At 37.3% G+C, this 15,228-nt stretch overlaps 1 protein-coding gene across 1 annotated transcript in view; it reads right to left on the bottom strand.

Moving 5' to 3' along the window:
- U2SURP (U2 snRNP associated SURP domain containing) overlaps nucleotides 1–15,228 on the bottom strand; it is an 83,978-nt gene that overhangs the window by 32,118 nt on the left and 36,632 nt on the right. The window contains exons 8-17 of the mRNA XM_075937664.1: nucleotides 15,066–15,101; nucleotides 14,898–14,980; nucleotides 13,923–14,088; nucleotides 10,540–10,751; nucleotides 9,538–9,581; nucleotides 5,804–5,908; nucleotides 4,577–4,643; nucleotides 4,331–4,494; nucleotides 2,175–2,337; nucleotides 1,533–1,612 (exon numbers count right to left, since the gene is read on the bottom strand). Coding sequence (XP_075793779.1) covers nucleotides 1,533–1,612; nucleotides 2,175–2,337; nucleotides 4,331–4,494; nucleotides 4,577–4,643; nucleotides 5,804–5,908; nucleotides 9,538–9,581; nucleotides 10,540–10,751; nucleotides 13,923–14,088; nucleotides 14,898–14,980; nucleotides 15,066–15,101 — 1,120 coding nt within the window. The remainder of the gene's footprint in view (nucleotides 1–1,532; nucleotides 1,613–2,174; nucleotides 2,338–4,330; nucleotides 4,495–4,576; nucleotides 4,644–5,803; nucleotides 5,909–9,537; nucleotides 9,582–10,539; nucleotides 10,752–13,922; nucleotides 14,089–14,897; nucleotides 14,981–15,065; nucleotides 15,102–15,228) is intronic.

The raw sequence follows: 15,228 nt of genomic DNA, 5'->3' as shown, positions 1-15,228 counted from the left end.
AAACTGTGCTAGGAGTGGAAGGAAAAAACTAAAAAATATTGTTTAAGGTAGTGGCCTGACTGTTGCAAATGGGTACTGGGTCCATGAGGCCATTTCTAAAATTAAAGCCAATAAAAGCCATGTGTATAGATGATCCCATGTGGAAGAAGGGGGAACAAAAAGAACCCACCTACCACATATATTTTAAAAACATGCTATATGTAGTATGATAGGGTATGTCTACACTACCCCGCTAGTTCGAACTAGCGGGGTAATGAAGGCATACCGCACTTGCAAATGAAGCCCGGGATTTGAATTTCCCGGGCTTCATTTGCATAAGCGGGGAGCCGCCATTTTTAAAACCCCGCTGGTTCGAACCCCGTGCAGCGCTCGAACTAGGTAATTCGAACTAGGCTTCCTATTCCGAACTACCGGTACACCTGGTGAAAAGGGGGGGGGTGCTGATGTGAGTGTCCCTCCTCCCCCCACTCCTATACCCTATCTCCGCACAGAGAGAAGGGGATGGAGGAAGCTTGGCAATGCAAATATCTCTGTCACTGTCACACAGTGTGTGTGTGTCTGTCATACTCACAAACACACACTGTCCTTCCCTCTCATCTCCTGACACAACACATATGAGGGGGGTTGTTGTTACTTCTTTTAAACTGCTTGCAGAGTGGGTTACTTTTGGGTTTTGACTGGTTTGTGCATTTCATAATTTTCATTTCTCTTTATGCTTAAATGTAATTCTTTGAGTACTGAGTTCTAAAATGCTTAACCTGTCATGGCTGGAGTAATTATCCCTGTGGTAACTGCTGCTCCTGGATGTCTCCACATGCTGTCCTTGCCGGGAGACATCACTCCCATTGATCAATAAGGGGGAACCGTGGCCAGTAGAAGCTGTGGGATCAGTGCCTGTAGGCGAGCGGCAGCACATGGCGCCATGGAGCCACTGCTGTGCATGCCAGCTACTTTCAGGAGTGGTACAAGACCAGGGAAGGAGTAAGCCTGCTTTAACTCCACTGCTCCACCACCCAGAAGCCATCTCAGTTAAACAGAGCCCAGCCAGAGCTTGTACCCTGAACCCTTGTCCCAGCCCTGAACCTCCTCCTGCACCCAACCTCCTGCCCCAGATGTGAGTCCCCCTGCACCCAAACTCCTTCCTAGAGCTTGCATCCTGAAACCCCTTCTGGACTCCAACCCTGAGCTAAGCCCGGAGCCCCTACCACACTCCAAACTCCTTGGCCCAAAAGCAGAGCCTGCACCCCAACTCCCTATCCCAGCCTGGTGAAAGTGAGGGGGAGAGAAAAGGGGTGGAGTGAGTAGGGTGAGGCCTTGGAGAAGAGGTGGAGCAGGGGCAGGACATCAAGAAGGGTATGAAGAAAATGGGGCAAAGGTATTGGGGTTTGAGGTAGATCTTACATTGCACTTAAACTGAAAAGGTGATCTTGTGGTTAAAAAGGCTGGAGCCCACTGAACTAGATGGATATACTTTTAAGGCTATGATTACATTCCTTAATTTCTGTAAAGAATTTTAAAAAACTGATACTTACAATTTTCTATAATAAGAAGCATTGGCAACTTTAGCTGAAGAGTTGTATAATACATCTGACACCAAATATAATCTTGCAATCTACAATAAAGAGCATCCAAATTAAGATCAATTTAAAAAAATTAAATTATGCTGTGATAATATTGTAATATTTTCAGATAAATCTAAAGACATGGAAATTCAAAATACTTTGGGCAGTTGTAAATTAAACTAGCTTGATGCCAACTATCCTTTCACATGTTTCTCTCCACTGCCAACAAGAAAAGTCATCAGAACTTAAGGTTATACAGTGAATGTATGTACTGAACAGGTAAATATTACATTTCTGATTTATTTTCCATCTGTATGAACACTCACAATATTCTATTCAGGCAGTGAACTGGCAACGCTTCCCTCACCCATATACAAGGCTAATTTGAGAACGTGAAAAGATTCAAATGGAAAAATACTAGGCAAAAAGAAAATAAGAATTTGCTTCAACAAAATGGCACCTCTCAGAAGAATGTAAAACAATCTTCAAACTCTGGTTTTAATACAGAAACTCAGTATCATCCTAAACATGGGAAACAATTTTAATTGCATGCACTCCTTGAAGTGAAAGATCCCCAATTATACTTAGTATGATTAGAGAAATGCTTTATACCTTTTTAGGAAGAGGAGTCTTCAAAATGGACAATGACTCAGTAATGCAGTCTACAATTTCTTCAGCAGCTTCAGCATTATTAAGACAGAAAACCATTGCATCGCCAATATCATTCTTACGAGGTGTTAATCCACGCAGGATCTCCTCTAACTTGTCCCTCTGTCTAAAATTTCACAGTGTTTTTCACATTTTAATATAATAGAATATCACTTTGCCTATATGTTTCTAATTAAGCATGTAGTGAAATCAACTTGTTTAGGGCCAAAATAAACTTAAATAATCAAAATGTAAAAACAAACTAGCCAACCAAACAGACCAAGTCTACTATAAACTCTCCTCTAATTTATGCCACATTGTAGCCTATTTCCACAGCTGCACATATTGCAATAATTACATGGTGTAAATAAAGAATAATGAAACAGAAGTACATACTAGGGATGTTGAGTAAACTAAATTTAACATTGACTAGCCAATGGATTTTCCATCAACTAGTCAATAAGCGAGGGAGCCACAGCAGGGTTAGCTCCCAGCCGTGGAAGCTAACTCCACTGAGGCTCTGCCTTTTAAAGGTATTAAAAGCTAGCAAGCTCTAAATATATTTAAAAGGCTGGAGCGCAGCAGGGGGACCCGGCGCGAGTCAGGCCAGTTGATTTCCGTCTTGTGTTGGGTTCCTCCACTATGCACCAATCTTAAACGTAAAAAGGCTAAAGCGCAGTGGGGAGAACCCAGAGCAAGCCAGGAATCAGCTGCCCTGGCTCATGCCGGGTTCTCCCCATTGCACTTCTGATTTTTAAATGTATTAAGAGCCAGCTCATGCCCAGTCCCCACTACCTCCCATGCCTCCCCTGCCCTCCACAGAGACAGTGCTAGGGGAGAACCAGCTTTTTTAAGCCGGCTCTCCCTAGCACCAGCTCCTGCTTCCCACGCTTGGGGAAGTGACTAGTTGAGGGACTAGTCGACTATCCGCTTAGATCCCTAGTCCACACATTTTTTTTTAAACATATGAGGGGGGAGTTGACAAAATGGAAGACATATATAAGGAGAGAAAGGTTATACCCTATTTTCCTCTCACAATTATGTAACAAGTGATTTAACTATTTTGACTGCAATAGAGTTATTCCTAATTTATTTCTGTATCAGACCTGTGACTGTCAAGTTTTTATGGGGTATTTCAATACAAAAAGGTATTCACAATTCGTGTTCTTGTCTACTCTCCTTTGTGTATAATAATCTTAGAATTTGTGTGCCAAACGAAAGGTAAGACTATAGAGAGACTAACAGAGTTTTCCAGCTTCTGTTTTGAATTGAGTTGAAGTTTTCAATAAGTTCAGCCACAAAGTTCCTTCTGTAACATAACACTTTGTTGTGCACTACTGATATTAACATGTCACTGCAGTTAGACTAAACGGAAGAAAATTTATATTGCCCTGTGAACTAACTTTCCCTCTGCCAATTAGTAACTATTTCATATTTTAATTTCCAGTTAATGAAATCATCAGATATAAAAGTATTAAAATCCATCTATCTAGAATAGGGTCAAGGTGGATCAAATGCTGGTCATTGGTAGAACTCTGAAAATCTGCCTATATCCGCATTATATCAATGCAGATGTCCACGACTCATTTTTGTGGATACAGTTGTAGATTCAGATACAAACTCAGATATAAATTAGTGCAGGGCTCTAATGATAGGATGAGTAAACAGGGACAATATTTACATTTAAGTCTTTTCAGACATCCAAAGCAGGCAAGTTTTAACTGTTCATTTATTTTCTCCAGCCCACTCTGGAATTAGTGTCACCCACCAACACATGAAGATAAGAAAATGACAAATACTTTGACATTATCCTCCCTTAAATAGGGGGCTGCACTGACCAACAGTCTGAGCACTTTTCAAGCAGTTAAATAAGCAAGGGTGGGAAAACTCAACAAAATCTAAGTCAAAAACCAGATGTGACTTGAAATTAATCACACTAAAAATTCATGAACGATACTAAAAACATACATGCAACAACAGTTCTAAAAGAGATCCAAACTCTTAACATTACAGTAAAACACAGTAGGGTATCTGGGATAGCATGCCATACTATTAAAAAAATTAGCAGATAAGACATCACAATGACATCTTTGAAAATACTAGATCTTTTAAGTTCTTACTCCTCCTTAAGTGCACCCTTCTTGTTAGGTTCCTCTACAAAGGCTTCAGTTTCTTGCTCTTCTGACATCCCATGCAGGTATGGATTTAATGGTGGCGGCCTCCAAAATGATCCATTTTTGAACATACGAAAATCTTCTGTCCTCCATTTGGTTGGAGCATCTCCCTAAAAACACAAAACATTTCACTCAGTGTTCCCGTACTTTATCATGTGCAACATTGTGAATTATCACTAACATTTTACTTGCCTGTAAAATTGAATAAAGCTTCCATCTGTAATATACATGGGCTGGAGTTTGGTTTTCAAACAAAAACCTAAGTAAGGTACGAGGGGGGGGGGGTAAAAAGTAAAGCATTATTACATGTATACCTTAAAAAGTAAAGTATTATTACATGTATACCTTAAAACACACACACACAATTCAAAGGAAACACTATTTAAATAAATGAAAGGCATCAATATGCAACTCCTTCCCCTCATCCCACTCTGGCCACAAGCTACTTAAGAGCAGCAGAAATAGAGCGTTGCCCCTGCACAGCGATAGCAGTTTGGGGGAATCAATACATGGAGACACAGACAAACAGCAGGATGAAATGCAGAACTCCATTAGAGCACCTTGTGCTCCAGGACAGAGTAGGATTTTGATAGCACAGCTACTGGACCTATACAGATTAAGTGGCTTGTCCTTCAGCAAGTGGGAAATATATGAGCTTGAAGAGTTATTATAGCCCCCAAGACTGAATTTAAGTTTTTCATAAGTTTGTTTTGTAGGAAATTTTGAAGTTTCATTCAGATTCAGGACAAAAGGAAATTACAAAATGCCATAGTTTCTTGTGGGACAAACAGCAGCTGTGCTAGGGATTTTATCTGATTCCTGCTCCAAGTTAATATAAAGACTCCTAACTTCTACTGGAGTCTGGTGTTCATATAATATATTGTGTAAAATATGCATTTTATACTTCATTATCAATGACATTGAACTCTTCAGACTACTAGGAGTCGCATGACATTTGAAAGAATTTTATTGTACCAATGGCTATAATAGCATGAGAGCTTTCTGAAACAGTTTATCATTGGAAAAACACCTACTTTACCATTTGAAACAATCAAAATTTCACTGACAAAATTTTGTCTTTAAAATATTAGAAAAAATCATGCTGAAAGTGTCAAAACATAATATTTTGTTATTTAACACAAAAAATTTGTTGTGCTTAAAATTAATATAATTTTGAAACTATTTTGTTTAGAAATTTTTGTCAGGGAGGAAATTTTGTTTCACAAAAAATGCTGACGTTTTAGCTTTCATTCTGATTCAGGACACATGAACAATTAGTAAAACTCACAAATTTTCAAAAAAATAACTTATTTACATTCAAGATACACATCCAGAAAACATCTCCCACTATAATTAAAAAAAATACTAACAATAACTGAAACAGATTCAATGTTACTGAATATTAAACAAAATAAGTACCTGAACATTGGATTGTTGATTTCTCGGTTCATGATCATGGCTTCAAACATAGGCCCTTCACGTACCACGAACTCTATCATTCGATGTATTAATGCGAGCAAATTCCTACAACAACAACACAGTTAAAGAAAAATGGATTCAGACCTAACGCTATATAAAACTACACTCCACCTAAAATACTATTACTGTGTGCAGGAGATTATTTTGCTGTACTGTTAAAAAAAGTAATATAAAAAGGTAACATGGAGCAATGTTAAATGTGCATCAAGAACACAGGCATACTAAAATGAAAAGATGCCTGATAAAGGTGGAGTGTGCATTTTCTACCTGAAGCTCATATTCCTAAATTTCAACAATTTAGCCCATGTCTTCTTCTTCCTTAGTCAAAACATAATGATCTTACTTATAAAAAAGGGCAACTGAACACCAAAAAGTTTTCTAAGTTAGTCAACGAAAAATTATCCCTGAACTAGTACTGATACATTCTAGTTTAATGTATCATTTAGTGTTGATACATTTTAAAAGTTAGTGTTCTGTAGACTGTCTATTGTTTGCTTGTTATACTTAAAATTAATACAAATTATCATGTAACCACTTTAATAGAAACTCCATCCAGCTTTCAAGTTAAAAAATACAGAAGAAAAAATGTCTGAGGGTGCAAAATTGTGCATCAGCTTTCCTTATACAAACCAGATGAAGATTTTATTAAAATTAGGTCATTAATGAGCCAACATCCTTTTGATCGACATTTTAAGATGTATGCCATTAAAACAAACCTGTGTGTCATTTATCAAGACATACCATTTGCTGTTTCATCCATTCTGTAGCAACCCAAACTCAATAAGCCAAATTAAAATTCCAAAATCTATAAAGAAAGCTAGATTCCATGTTGTTCCCCACAACAGCCTTAGACATTTACAGTTAGACAAATCTGTTGGATGAAAATCTGAAGGTATTATTTAATTTGAAAATTTAGGCCCACTTAAAGACTGATAAAACTCCTGTAATATGGCAGAACCTGATTTTCAATCAGAATACATTTATTATTTAACAGTGACCTTCTTTTGGCTAAATTAATATTAAGTATAATGGAAACAGGTTTACATTTTGAAACAGGGCCCTAAGTTTTCAAATATAGGTCACATCCTGCACATCAATGAAAGGCTTCACAATGTAAGTGTTTCAGATGTGGTACAAGCAAAAAAAAACAAAAAAAAACACAGCTTTATTTTTAGCTGCTTTGTGTTTCTATCCCATATCAGTTATTTAAAAGCAAAACAAAAGGATATTGGCTCTTCAAACATTGTACGTATATTTCCCTTTCAGTGACTCCAAAATAGGATAAAATCCATAAAGTATTATGTTTAAAATTTGGTAACTGTTCATAAAAGAAAAATAACAGAATTACTTCATTTGTGTCTCCATGTACCATATGATTACTAGGTGATGGCTATTTTATTTTTTACCATCATAATAGTTCAAAGCTCTCACAAATATAAAATTCGTAATTGGACTATTTTTTCCCCACAAAACTAAAGAATGTAATGAAAAATAAATTTAAGACTAAAGAAACATAATTTGTTCCTACAGCTTAGAAACTGGCAAATGGTCTGAATTATGCATTAATTATTACTAGGACTGCATTTCCTTCATATATTACACAAAAGACCAAAAGCAGTACTTCAACTAAGCCCTACTTAAAACTCAGTGTTTTTCTGCATGATACTACATTTGACAACAAGCCTGGAAACATTCTGCAGACAACATACTCAAAATAATTCTGCAGCCATTTTATTCAGTGCAGTGTTCTGAAAGTCCAAGTAGCAAGAATGTTTCATAAACAGCAAGCTAATTACTTGAAAATAACAGTGAAAAATTAAAATGAGATTTGAGCCTCCTGATGCTGATAAATTCATAGATTTTTAAGGTGAGAAGGGATCATTGTGATTAGCAAACCAAAGTTCTTGCATAACACAACCATGGAAGTTCAACCAGCAACTCCATCAAGTCCATTTATTTGTGACTGAACAAAAGCATATATTTTAGAAAAATATCCAGTCTTAACTGCACAACTGCACAGGAGAAAAGATTTAGTACATCACACTTCTGACAAGACCATATCACTTTTAATACCTATAATGAGAGTACAATACTTTAAAACCAGTTTCGCTTGCAAAACAATGAAAATATAAACAGAAAATTTTCAGTGTATAAACTAAAATATATACAAAATTAAGTATTGTTCGAAGGAAAAGAAAGGAAACTGGCTTTATAATCATAGGCCTCTAATCTTTCAGATATGTACACATTATCTGCAATTGTATGAGCAGTCCCATTGAAGTCAATTACATAAATTTGCACAGTAGGGACATCATATAGTCTTTTCCCACTACTGGCATCACTAATGTCACTTCAATCAAGTTACCAACAGGAAGCTAAAAAACACTGAATTCAAAATTATTTTTGAACACAGTTCAGGTAATGTGATAAGTACTCCTCACCACATGAACTTTCAAAATGCTGCAATACATAAAATGGGAGCATAGTTTTCTTTGAAAGCTAGTTACATTACAAACATTCCTATTTCAATACTTGCTTTACTAACCAATACAACTTACTAAGTCTGATTTTAAAGGCAAATTCCTGCTGGCCACTGTAATAATTCCACATCAAACTAATCAAAAGTTGCATTATCCTGAAATTTAGTAAAATTACACTGTTTGTGTATGCTGGAAAATGTGTTTATACTACTGCCTTAAACTATTTACACAAAACCCTTTACACACAAAAAAATAGGGGCTATTTTATGACAATAAAAACAGTGTAGTACAAAAGGATGATGGTTTAAAGTGCATTATTTAAAAATGTCAATTATCTTAAGTTGGCCAACAAAAAATTTCTTTCAGTTACAATAAAACCACATTTATTGGAGCCGATCGTACCAATGTCTGGTCAAAAACTGTATACTTTCCCAATCCATCCCATGATGTTTTCCTGGTCCCCCGCTGCCGCAGACAGTTCAGCTGGTGTTGCTCACCAAGGCCAATGTCAAAGAGAATTTGGTTTCTTTTGTGCTCATTAATTTTTAAACCAGTGTTGTGTTCCTATGTTTGGGAGAAGGTTTTAGCTTAACTGAGCAAGGGTGTACCTACATCAATGCCTTGGCAGTTAAACTAATGTGAGGTCAAACTTAAATACATACTCATTGCATTACAGAACACCCTTTTCTACCTGATTACCTATTTAGTTGACTGCTGTGTATGAAGTAAACAAAAAAAACAAAACAAAACAAAAAGGGTAATGAAGCTCAATCAATAGGGTCAACTACACCAGAGTTCTGAGTTATGTGTTCATAATTCTGAAAAGAAAGCAGTATATACAGAAATGTTATAGCTCTGAATTATTCAGATGTTAATGGCAAGATCTACAGAACTGTCACTAATCTTAAATACTTCTCAGACTAATGTTCTCTGATTAAATTACATGAACTATACCCTAGTATTCAAGTCTGGCTGCTGAAAATCATAATTCTGTTCTTCTCCACCAAACTGCTGAGGTAAATATTAAGTGTGAAATATAGGCTGTAAAATAAATGAATTTCTATTATAAGTAGTATGAAAGAACCATTGCTCAGTCAAGCCATTACCTTTTCCTCAACATCACAATTTTTCTTTAAAATTCCGAAGGGGATATTTTCTATATTTAGATCAGTAATAATAAAGAAAAACATGTACCTTTCTGTTGGGATAACCACTTTGACTATGGCTTGCGACAGAGTCTGTATATGAAGTCACATCAGATAATAAACATAGAATATGTGAGTATTGTTAACAAGTAACAAGCAAAAATATACATATGCATTGAAAATACTACACATCTATCACAAGACTTGCAGGCAATCACTGCTGGAAAGTTATAACTAAGCAATTACATAAAAAGCAGATGGTTGTGTTCAGTGAATCACAAAAGTTCACTAGTTGCAAAGTATTAGAACATTCCTGTCGGAATGCACATCAATGCACTGAATAAGTACTACACTGAGAATAACTAAGGAATTTTAATTTATGAAACAGTTCTCAACTATTTGACCTGAATCATACTAATTTTTCCTACTCTGTTCCCAAGCCTGTTAAAAAATAAACCTATCTTATAAATTTCATTCATTAATCAACAACTTCTTACAAATATAAATCAAATTGGCTTGTGTTTAAAAAAATACTTACCCTTCATTTTATTGTCATAGCTAATGTTCTAAAAACCTCTGAAAACATTCTGACTCCAGCTATTCTCAAATACTGACTCAAAGTCTGAACTTACTAGCAGCCATCTAGACAGAAGAACTATTTTATGAGCTCATTCTAGTGTAAAAATTAAGCTATCTGAATTCATATGTAGCATTTGCTTTAAAGGAAATAATTTAGACACTGCAAATCTGGCAGCTTACGAAAGGGGGGACGTAGGAGAAAAAACCCCAGGGAGTTTGGAGGGGGAAAATGATGGCCAGATTTAAAAGAGAAATAAAAATAAGACAAGGCCCAATACCATGGCCTAATGTAGTCAGACAGTGCCTCAGGGATAAAGGTCCCTTAGGCTAAGGCGGGGAACAGCTCAGTTTGTGTAGCTAAGGGCCACCAGAAACAGACTGAACAAAGCAATTCTATAAAGCCATTGAAAAAGACTACCATAGATTTAATATATATAAATTAGATATGGCCCATGGTACATTTTTAAGTTACCTTCTCAAAATCCTCCTTGTTTTTTGGTGGTGGTAACATCGGAGCATTAGGATTCTTCAATCTCTCTCTAGGCTGAGCGTTAAAAGGCAGTCCTGATGGAGGTGGAGGGAGGGTGTGCTCCATCATGGAAGGTGGAATGTATATTGGGTGTGGTGGAATAGGTACTGCTTTGCCCCAACCTAGCTTCATTTCAAAGGACATAATCATCTTGCCTGTAAAAGTGAATTAGTTGAAAAAAACTGTAAGCAATGTTATAAATTGGTACTGTGCCACTGTTCACAATGTTTCCTTATGGCTTTTGGGCCCAGACCTGCCTATACTAAAATTAATCTGTTTTCACTTACTCAGGTAAGATTATATCAAGATTGCACTTTACTCGGGAAGTAATAGCAAAACTGTTTAAACGGTTAATTGATAAGCATGAACTTATCAGTTACCAGAACAGTTACATGCAGGCTCACCCCCCACGCCCAGGGAGCCAGCTGCCACCTCTACACTGCTGCCTCTGTCACGGACAGCAGCAAGCTTCCCAGTAGAAGGGAAGCAGGCAGGAGCCGATACATGCTGGCTTCCAACACACACCATCTCCAAGGGAGCTAGCTGTGGCCCGTGCTGCGTTCTCCCTGTGAATGGTGCCGGCAGCTAAGAGCCCCAGTATGCATGCACTGGCTACCAGCTCCACTCCCAGGGAGCCCACAGCTTGTAGTGATTATAGTCACATTACCTAATTAACTGCTTTTTAACATCCCTACAGGTTACAACCATCCAAAATGAAAATCCACTACATAAAAGATTTTTGGAGGGGTTCAAAGTATGCTGTCAAAAGAGTACCGTGCACATTGATGTTGAATTGTTAAAAACTAACTAAATCCACAGTAACCATAAAGTCTTTGCATATATACTGGTGATTAACACTCCATTCTCCAAATATTAGGTTTCTCCATATGGAAGTTCTGAAATGAGTACTAAACAAAAAAAACTACTCTTCAGAAAAGGCCAAAGATAGTATGAATAAAATATACAGGAAAGTGAACAACTCTCACTACAAAATAGGAAGTATGTAAGGCAAAGACAATAAAAACTGTTCATTATTTATTCCCCAATTGGGATAAATATGTAACTACTAAGTTAAAAGAAAAATCTGAAGTTTTATTCACAGATAAACAATTTAGTGAGTGTAAATAAAAATATCACACATTTTAAATGCACTTTTGCATTTAATTTTAAATGCATGACCTTTTTGAGCATGATCTCTTTATTATCCAAAACATTCTGAATTCCCTCTGGGAATTTTCAACTTCAAAGCAACCACTGGCAGTCATTGTGGCAAAACTGAATTAATCACAAATTAGCCATTCTATAGCTTGTTGTATCTTCCTTAAACCAAGTAAAAAATTTTTCACTCACTCGCAACAACAAAAAATTGGATATGTAGGCTGGAGAGAAAGCCTTTCCATTCACCCACAGTTACATGAAAGCAGTACTTTAAGTACTTTTTCCTTTCGTTTTTTGTGTTATTTCTTCATTTGGCAGGTTTTTCTTTTCATAACTTGCCAGTATTAACAGCACAGGATTTGTGCATCAAGTCAAAGTTTTTGAAGATCACTGTCCTAAATTCAATTGATTCTAATACTCATATCAAATTGATGAGCTATAAAATAGTTTGTAGAGCATTATTTAGGCCTAGTTTACACAAAGAGATTTGCCAATACAGTGGTACTATGGGAAATGTCTGCACTACCCCCTTTGTGAGCAAAACTTACGCTGCTCAAGGTATGAAAAAAACCCACAAGTCTCTGAGCGGTGTTAGCTTTTTGTCAACATAAGCACTCCTGTGCACAACCAACACTCTCCCACAAACATAGTTACTGTCTCTTATTTAGGTGTTTGTATTATGTTTACAGGAGAGCTCTCCCCCATCAGCAAAGAGTGACTACATGAGCGGTCATAGAGCAGTACACTTCATTGGTAGTTGTGCAACTGAGGGTATGTCAAGACTGCATCCCTCTGTCGGCAGAGTGATGCAGATTAGGCAGGGTGACATTGTAAATGAAGCAGGGATTTAAATATCCCGTGCTTAATTTGCATAAAAGTGGCCACCGTTTTTGCAAACAACACTTTGTCAGCAAAAAGCAGCAGTCTAGAGGGGGATCTGTCAAGAAAGAAAGCCTTTTTTGACAGATCCCTTATGCCTCCTTGCAGGGATCTGTTGAAAAAGGCTTTCTTTCTCAACAGTTCCCTTTTTAGACTGCCGCTTTTTGGCGACAAAGTGCTGAGTTGGCAAAAATAGCAGCCATTTTTATGCAAATTAAGCACGGGATATTTAAATCCCCGCTTCATTCGCAATGTCGACCTGCCTATCTGCATCACTCTGCCGACAAAGGGATGCAGTCTAGACGTACCCTGACAGTTCACTCACGTAGATATGGCCCTAATATAGACCCAGCTAACATTATTAAGAATGTGCTTTCACTGGAATCGTTATGTCATTTCCCCAAATGAAACACACTACATCTTCAAAACACTATTTTGCCAGTCTATCCGCATCTATACCAAGATTTTGGCAAATATGAAAATGATGTAACAATTTCACACTTCTAATCAACTTTATTATAGTAGCACAAATATTAAGTATAGACCTGCCTCAATTCACACCTTTAACTATTTACGAAAAATAATCAATTCACTATTTAAATGTTTTAATTATGTATAATACAGTAGCATTCTTTCCACCCTTTGCAATTAGAAAAACTATTTCCACTCTCAGAGGAAAGCAAGCCATAAAACTTCAATCTTATTTTTAAATGGCATTTAAAACTGCACTAGCAAATAAAAATGAAATAAGAATATGGTAAGTTTCAAACTTTTCTATCACATGCAATGTTTTCAATAACATTTTGAAACACTGAGAAGTCCTGTGGCACCTCATAGACTATCACAGTGTTTCCCAATTGGTGCTCCACGGACCCCCGCAGTTCTGCGAAGCGAAAGTAAGGGTTCCGCGAGGAGCCGGCACTCCCCTGCCCCCTCTTAAAGACAGAGCTTTTTTGCGTCAGGTCTCTCCCCCCCCCCCCCCAACTAAAAGTGGAGGGGGGTGTCTTTGCCTCCCCCCGACTAATCGCAAAGCAACTCTAGAGGTTCTGTGGCCAAATAAAATTGGGAAACACTGGACTAACAGATTTATATAGACTAAATCTGATAGATTTATAGACTGTTAGTCTATGAGGTGCCACAGGACTTCTCAGTTTATGCAGATTCAAACTAACATGGCTACCCCTCTGATTCTGACACAACTTAACTCTAGGATACATGTCTACCAAACTTATAATCAAGCCTCCCACAAAAGGTAATTATGACTAGACACAATTTAAAGTCCCTTTTACCATTTAAATTCTTTAATGCTCGTTCAGCATCTCTCCTGTTCATAAAGGCAACAAAACCACAGTTCCTCTCTCTGGCTCTTTCCTCATCAGTTCTTGGCCACATAATTTTAACACTAGCTAATGGTCCAAACCGCCCAAATTCTTGACATAACATCTCTTCATTCATCTATAGGAAAAGAAACCAGAATTAGCATTTAGCTACAGATTTGGTGAAGCACATATATCATGCTGAGATATTATTTCTCTCGATTCTCGGAAAAAACAGGCAACTATGTAGATCAGTGGTTCTAAAACTGTGGGGAAGTGGGTTGTAACTTCCTTTTAATGAGGTTGCCAGGACTGGTTTAGACTTACTGGGGCCCAGGCCTAAATCCTGAGCCCTGTTACCCAGAGTCAAAACCAAAGCCCCAGCACACAGAGCTGAAGCCTGAAGGCTTTAGCCCTAACCAGTGGGGCTCAAGTTTTAGGCCCATCTTCTTTGCCCTACCCCAGAATGGCAGAGTTCTAGTGAGCTCAAGCTTCAATCCCCTCTCCTTGGTTCATGTAGCAATTTGTATTGTCAGAAGAGTTTTGCGGTGCTATGAATTTTGAGAACCCCGACGTAGATATATGTGAGTTTTCAATGTGGTGCTGTTTTTGGCCTCATTCTTGGGGGAAGGCTTGAAAAGGAATGTCTCATATTCTGACCCAACACAATCAGGCTTCAGCTCAGCCTGATCTTTTCCAGCAAGGAGATCTACAGTAAAAATGTTTCCACAGAAAATGCTGCCCTCAGTATTCCACTGTTTAAATCTGAATCTACAGTGTGATAATATTTTTCACTAATAAATACTACTTTAAATGTACAGTCTAATTATTACTGGTCACCATAAAACAAAATTTCACTGAGATAAAAATCCACAGAAAATTCCTGAAAGAGTTCAACTGGAGTCAATGTAAATAGTGCTCTTGTTACATGGCTAAATTCCACATTACCTGAGGATTAATGTTTCCAAGGTACAAATTTGTTGTGCTTGGATCACCAACATCATGTGAACCTGGTGCGTAATCATCCAGTACTAAAATGAACAGAAGATTATTATAATCCAAAGCATTAATTTAAATGAAACAATATAGTACTAAATGAAAAAGAATCTATATTACCACCAGAAGATCTGTTTCTTCTTGAAGGAGCATCCACTAAATAAAAAGAAATTATGTATATTTAGTCTACACATTTTTTCAAACACACACACACACACACACACACACACACACACACACACACACACACACACACACACACACACACACACATAATAAAATA

This window comes from Pelodiscus sinensis, chromosome 10 (genome assembly GCF_049634645.1).
Source record: "Pelodiscus sinensis isolate JC-2024 chromosome 10, ASM4963464v1, whole genome shotgun sequence".
Lineage (NCBI taxonomy): Eukaryota > Metazoa > Chordata > Testudines > Trionychidae > Pelodiscus > Pelodiscus sinensis.
The sequence above is the reverse complement of the archived record's forward strand: the minus strand, read 5'-3'. Positions and strand labels throughout refer to the sequence as shown.